Here is a 7307-nt window from a genome sequence, read left to right on the forward strand (position 1 = left end):
TTTCAACCAATCATGCTGGAAAAATTGGACATCTCTATGGGGAAAAAAACAAACTTCAACTCATCATCTTCATAAACAAAAACTATCCCCAAATGGATCAATGACCTAAATGTAAAAGCTAAAATTATAAAACCTCTACAAGAAAACTTAGGTGAAAATCTTTGTGGCTTGGGATAACAATGATTTTGTAGATAGGACACAAATAGCATGAACCAAAGAAGAAAAAATTAATAAGGTGGAATTCAGGGGCTCCTGGGTCACTCAGTCTGTTAAGCATCCGACTCTTGATTTCAGCTCAGGTCATGATCTCATGGTTGTGCAATTGAGCCCCTTGTCCAGCTCCACACTGGGCTGGGTGTGGAGGCTGCTTGGTATTCTCTTTCTCCCTCTCCCTCTGCCCCTTTGCTGCGTGCGAGCTCAGGAGTGCGTGCACATGCTCACTCTAGCTCTCTCTCTCTCTCTCTTTCTCTCTCTCTCTCAGTCCCACTCTCTCTCAAAAAACAAACAAACCCCCCAAAAAAAACAAAAAAAAAAAAAACAAGGTAGAATTTATAAAAAGGAAAATGTTTTGTTTTCCAAAAGATATAAGGCCGTTGTATTAATAAAACCTTTGTATTAACCATGTTTTTAATATTTTATATTTTATGATGCTTGGCTTGCTTGGGGGTTTTGCTAGCTGGGAGAGCCTGTGCCTACCAGGGCTAACTAATTCCTAGGAATAGCGAAACACTTGTCTGTGTGTGTGCCTTTCTTATGCAAAACAACCAATCCAAAGACATCCCCAACCACCAACTTTACTAACAGGCACCAAGCCATTATTCCCTTGCCTTAAATCACTCCAGAGACACCATTATATCCCAGAGTTTGCCAAAATTATTCAAACTGTCCAATCCTAAACTTGTTCAAACTTGCCTGCCCTGCCTTACCCATTTCTTCCTGTGAAAACTATAATGCAGGCTGTGGGCTAAGCTTTCTCCTTTTCTCCTGATCAATTCCGGTGCTGCTCGGGCAGCCCTGTGTGATGTGGCGTCCCCTCCTTCTACTGGGAGTTGTAAGTAATAAAACTTATTTTATTGGTATTGATCTCTCCATTTGGTCACTCCATTATCTCTATAAATTAATTCCTGGATACAATCAAAGCAACCACAGATTAGGAGAAAACACTCACAGTACATATAACCAACAAACAATTTATATCCAGAATCTATGAAGAACTCTTGAAAGTCAGTAATTAGAAGACAACTTAATTTGTAAAATGGGCAAAAGATCTGTACACTTCACAAAAGATTTATGAAAGAATGATAAAGTACATGAAAAGATGTTCAACATCATTAAATGAAAATTAAAAATACATAATGAGATACCACTAAAATAAAAAAGATAGATAATGCCAAGTGTTGGTGAGAATTTGGAACAGTTGGAGCTGTTAATTTTACATGGTGGTAGGCATGTAAAATGGTAATAACCACTTTGAAAAATGGTTTGGCACCTTCTACAAAATTAACATACACTTGGGGCACGTGGGTAGCTCAGTTAAACACCGGACTTTGGCTCAGGTCATGATCTTAGGGTTTGTGAATTTGAGCCGCATATCAGGCTCTCTGCTATCATACCAGAGCCTGCTTCAGATCCTCTGTCTCCCTCTCCCTGCCCCTCTCACCACTCTCTCACGCACTCTTTCTCTCTCTCAAAAAATAAACATTAAAAAAATTAACATACACTTTACCATATGACTCAGAAATTCTACTTCTACGTATTTATCCAAGAGAAATGAAAATATATGTCCATAAAGATAGTAATATATGAATGTTCATAGCAGTTTCACTCATTATAGCCACAAACTGGAAACAAATCAAATGCCAATCAATCAAATTGATAAATAAACTGATCTGTTTATACAATGGAATACTGCTCAATCAAAAAAGGACTTAACTACCAATAAATGCAAACAAGGCAAATCTCAAAAACATGATGGTAAGTGAAAACATGATGGTAAGTGGTTCTCTTGACACAAGAGAACATACTACATTTTTCCATTTATATGACTCTCTAGAACAGGTGAAACTAATTTATAGTTAAAAAAATTGATCAGTGGTTGCTTTGGTGAGGAATAGGAGGGATGGATTATACAAGGAAACTTTCTGCAGTGATAGAAATAGTCTAAATATAGACTGGGGTATTATTGACTTGGGTGTGTACATTTGTCAAAGCTCCTTGCATTTTATTGTCTGTAGTTTTTGTATCATATATAATTATATTTTAATATAATAACATATACATACAAATGTGTTATATAATATATAATTATTATAATCATTAACATTTATTATACATAATAAACATATATACATCAAATACATAGTATAATACCTGCATACAAATATACCATATATATGTATGTCTTGTATATAATTATACCTTAATGAGGTTGATATCTTTGTTTGTGTGTTGTTGTTGTTGTTTTGTTTTGTTTTGTGAGAGAGTGTGTGAAAGCAGGGCAGAGAGGCACAGGGAGAGAGAGAGAGAATTAAGCCTGGGATCATGACCTGAGCCCAAATCAAGAGTTGGACACTCAGCCAACTGAGTCACCCAGGAGCCCCAACAAGGTTGATTTTTTTTTATTAAAAAAATTTTTTTTAATGTTTATTTATTTTTGAGAGCGAGACAGAGTGCGAGCAGGGGAGGGGCAGAGAGAGGGAGAGACGCAGAACCCTAAGCAGTCTCCGGGCTCTGAGCTGTCAGAGCCCAATGTGGGGCTCAAATTTGTCAACCAAGAGATCATGACCTGGGACAAAGTCAGATGCCAAACCAACTGAGCCACCCAGGCTCCCCAATGAGGTTGATTTTTTAAATGAAGCAGTTTAAGGGGCACCTGGCTAGCTCAGTAAGAAGAGTATGTGACGCTTGATTCAGGGTTGTGAGTTCAAGCCCCACATTGGGTGTAGAGATAACTAAAACAAACAAACATAACTAAATAAAATGAATTAGCTTAAAACTTAACTGATATAGAAAGGTCTGAAAACATATAGTAAATTAAAAAAAACAAACAAACGAATGTCAAACAGTATATACAGTGTGTCCCTATTTGGTGTGGAAAAAAAATAAGTACAAAAGTGACAATGGTTGCTGCCTGATAGTTTTTGGTTCTGTTTTGTTAGTTTTACAGAATTAGGAGCAGTTGTACAAAAAGAAGGGAACACTATCAGAATCATCTTTGACCTGTGCATTTGGAAATATCATCTATTGAGATATAGAAAAGTGAAAATCTTTTTTTCAGAACAAGTAAGTATACTAGAAATTAAATCTGCTTGGTTGTATAGCGTGCCACCAAATAGGGATGATATTGAATGGAAAATCAATCTGTGTCTTCTCCCCAACAGTTATTTGTGGAATTCCCCATAAATATTCTGTGGTTTTGAGAATTCAGTTACAAACATGGCAACCCATGATAACCGGCACAACCCCATATAGAACAGGATTTACGCACAAAGAGTAACCAGGTGTATGTTTTAAAATGTTGGTCCCCTGCCATTCCCTATTCAGCTGCATCCTCCCAGCCAGACAGCAAAGAGCTACACCTGTCAAGATCATTGTGAAGAAACATGGTATGGATCCAAGTGGCAACCAAAATGTAATGCTTTCCACTTTGATGACTGGAGTGAGACCTGTGCTATCCAATGTGGTAACCACTAGCCACATGTATCTACTTAAATATGGATTTAAATAAATAAAAATTAAGTAAAATTTAAAATTCAGTTGCACAGTTGGGCGAGCCACATTTCAAGTGTTCAAGAGCCACCGTGGCTAGTGGTTACTCTACTGGACAGTGCAAACTGAGGACATGCCCATCATCTCAGAATATTGTACTGTATTAGCACTGGCCTAGATAGAATCTGATAAGAATGAATACTGAATGAATGAATAAATGAATGAATGAATGAATGAATAAGCAGCAGTGTTTTCACCTAATTACTTGATAAGAGAGGAGTATGGTAGTCCAGACAGGGGGAGGTACACCACGGTTAACAATAAGAATACCTTACAGTTACACAGCAGTGCACTTTTCAAATTTTAAAACATTTTTATGTATGTGACTTATGTGATTTTATTAAATCTTTCTCATCAGTCTTCCAAACAGAGAAAGTATCAATGTCTTAATTTTATAGCTGAAGAAATGTTAGTCTCAAACAGGCTAGCATTGGGTGCCTGGGTGGCTCAGTCAGTTAAGCGTCCGACTTCAGGTTATGATCTCATCATGATCTCACGGTTTGTGGAATCGAACCCTATGTTGGGCTCTTTGTTGACAGCTCAGAGCCTGGAGCCTGCTTCAGAGTCTGTCTCCCTCTCTCTCTGCCCCTCCCCCACTTGTACTCTGTGTGTGTGTGTCTCTCTCTCTCTCTCCCTCTCTCAAAAATAAATATTAAATAGAAATTAAAAAAGGCTAGCCTTGTGACCTTTCATAGTCTCTAGGCCTCTCTGAGGTGACATTTCTTTGGCTATCCAATGAAGAGCCTGGCTAGACTCAGACTCAAGGGTCATCTCTGTAGGGATGCTGCAGAAGCCAAGAGGACAGATGAGACCCTGGAGGGGAGAGGTAAGACTCGCTGACAGGTCATGTGCACTGTCATCTGGTACCATTCCAACTGAGGTTAGTGGTAGAAACTGAGACGGACAGAAAGGGAAGCTGCGTGAAATCCTGGGGATCAGAATGAGTGCCAGATGGTGCCTTTCAGGCCAGAGAGGCCTTGGGGTCTTCAGGAGGAGCACATCATTTATATGAGATGAGCTTAAGATCTGAAAAGCAGGAGCAGCCTAATACAGGAAGAAAACTAGTGCAGACAGTGCCCAAGAGTGAAAAACCAGGGAGACATGTCTCCAAGCTGTGAAGGGCTGCTTAGGTGCAGTGTGGTCTGCATCTGAGAGTTAGATCTCAGAGAGCTGGAAACAGAAGTGATACAGCTTCTCCGGGAACTTGGAGAGGTGCCAGAGCTCACCCCTGGTACAGACGACTGTTTTGCACACATACTCTACAGAAAAGACCAAATTCTATGGGAGGTAAAATGTGCTACTCCTTTGAGTGGTGACAGCAGAATCGTTGGCTAAAAACAGTAAGTAACGTATTGAGCTATTCTTTTGTATGAGATATTATACAGGAATTCTCATAACTTCATAAGTTCAATAGTGTTCCCAGCTCCAGTGTGACAGGTAAGCAACCAGGGCTGGAGTGGATCTGGTTCTTACTGTTTAGTGAGACCTGACTGTTGAATTTTCATGATTTTTCTTAGCCAGCTGACATGTTATTAGCTTGAAATCAGCCATGGCAAAAATATTTCTACCATGGAAATTGGTGACATGCTACAAATTAGGGCCTTTACCCCCAGAGAAAAAGGGTGTTTACATATATACATATATATGTGTATATATATATATATATATATATATATATATATGAAATAGACTTTTTTTTTTAAATTTTTTTTTCAACGTTTTTTATTTATTTTTGGGACAGAGAGAGACAGAGCATGAACGGGGGAGGGGCAGAGAGAGAGGGAGACACAGAATCGGAAACAGGCTCCAGGCTCCGAGCCATCAGCCCGGAGCCTGACGCGGGGCTTGAACTCACGGACCGCGAGATCGTGACCTGGCTGAAGTCGGACGCTTAACCGACTGCGCCACCCAGGCGCCCCAGAAATATACTCTTTAATGTTTATTTATTTTTGAGAGAGAGAGAGAGACAGAGTGTCAGCGGGGGAGGGGCAGAGAGAGAGGGAGACACAGAATCCAAAGCAGGCTCCAGGCTCCGAACTGTCAGCACAGAGCCCCCGACACGGGGCTGAACCCACAAACCGCGAAGTCATGACCTGAGCCAAAGTCAGATGCTTAACCGACTGAGCCCCCCAGGCGTCCCAAGTGTGTTCAATATTTAGCAGCACAGCACTGAAATAGGCTCAGAGAGATTTAGCAACTTGCTGAGGTTACACAGATGGTAGCAACTAGCAGATCCTAAGCCAGTTTCATTATTCTAAAGCCCACAGTCTTACCACTATGACCTCCCTAGAGACCCTTTTATATTGGGGCACAAGACTGCTCCCCTTACTTCATGACCAAAGAAACACCATGTTGCTCAATAAAAACTCTGGGATTGAGGGTGGAGGGTTTTGCAGAGCTTTTCTTGAGGGCCTGGAATTCAAACATTTGACATTTCCATAGTTCAAGGTGGGTCCAGAGGGGGAAAACTGCATGACCCTACTGCTCTGTCAACAGGATGCTGAGATGTACATTTTACATAAATAAATCGATGTGTGTGTCTTCCCCCATCTCCTCAGTGAATTTCATAAAGGAGAATAGTCAAGTGCTCATTCAAAGGATGGGAATGACTGTTATAAAGCAAATTGTGGATGAGCTATTTGTGTGGAATGTTCTGAATTACGAAGAAGTAAGTGTCATTTGCTGTGAGAAGGTTGAGCAGGATGCTGCAAGAGGGATCATTCACATGATTCTGAAGAAGGGTTCGGAATCCTGTAACCTTTTTCTCAAATCCCTTGAAAAGTGGAACTATCCCCTGTTTCAGGACTTGAATGGACAAAGTAAGTATCAGTTTTCTTGTATCTGTTCTACAAACAGAATAAACCATGAAGAAGATTCATAATCCCCATGAGAGAGCCTCTGCCCTCCTCCCTCTTTACATCACTGGGTAGGGGGTTTTGGTTCTGCGAAGGAAAAAGTCAGACACTCTCAGAAAAAACTCCCATTATATCCCTTGTTGGTGAAGCCAAATAAGTAATGCCAGGGTCAGGGATTAATGATTTAGTAAAGACTCATTTCAAAATCAAACTGGATAATGAAGGCACTTAAGTTAATGCAGTCATGGTTCTTCACATTCCTTAGGCCAATGCAGAATCGTTTTTAATAATATTATCATTAAATAATAACTTGTATTTTGTTTTATGATAGATTTTAATCAAGGTTAAGGCTTGATCTGGGGAAAGTTACCCCTAACCACCCCTCATGGCCCACACCACCCCACACCACCCCACTATTCTCACACACTTTCGAACTTAACCCAAACACAGACTCCTCCTATTTCCAATTGACTGCTGCAAAGACCATGTGGTGGAAAGAAGGAAACAGAAGACAAAAGGGGAAGAGTAAATATTTGGAACCCTTTGTGCCAGCTCAGAACTGGAGAAGGAAAGTAAAGTCACCAATGGAGTATTCCCAACATAAATCCCTCTTCATCCTCCTGAAAACTTAAGTTCTGGGGAAACATAGAATTGGGTCCTCTAACCTTACCTCTTCTCTAACAG

General features: G+C 40.1%; 1 protein-coding gene across 5 annotated transcripts in view; it reads left to right on the top strand.

Moving 5' to 3' along the window:
- The window catches only part of NLRC4 (NLR family CARD domain containing 4), a 40896-nt gene that overhangs the window by 7735 nt on the left and 25854 nt on the right, over positions 1-7307 (top strand). For 2 of the 5 annotated variants that reach the window (XM_042933293.1, XM_042933292.1), the window contains 3 exons: positions 1835-1974; positions 3159-3282; positions 6327-6587. In XM_042933293.1, the coding sequence (XP_042789227.1) occupies position 3282; positions 6327-6587 (262 nt within the window). In that variant the 5' untranslated portion in view covers positions 1835-1974; positions 3159-3281. Of the gene's footprint in view, positions 1-1834; positions 1975-3158; positions 3283-6146; positions 6588-7307 lie in introns of those variants that run through there. The other 3 variants (XM_042933291.1, XM_042933295.1, XM_042933294.1) reach the window with 2 other exon arrangements.

Source organism: Panthera leo, chromosome A3 (genome assembly GCF_018350215.1).
Source record: "Panthera leo isolate Ple1 chromosome A3, P.leo_Ple1_pat1.1, whole genome shotgun sequence".
Lineage (NCBI taxonomy): Eukaryota > Metazoa > Chordata > Mammalia > Carnivora > Felidae > Panthera > Panthera leo.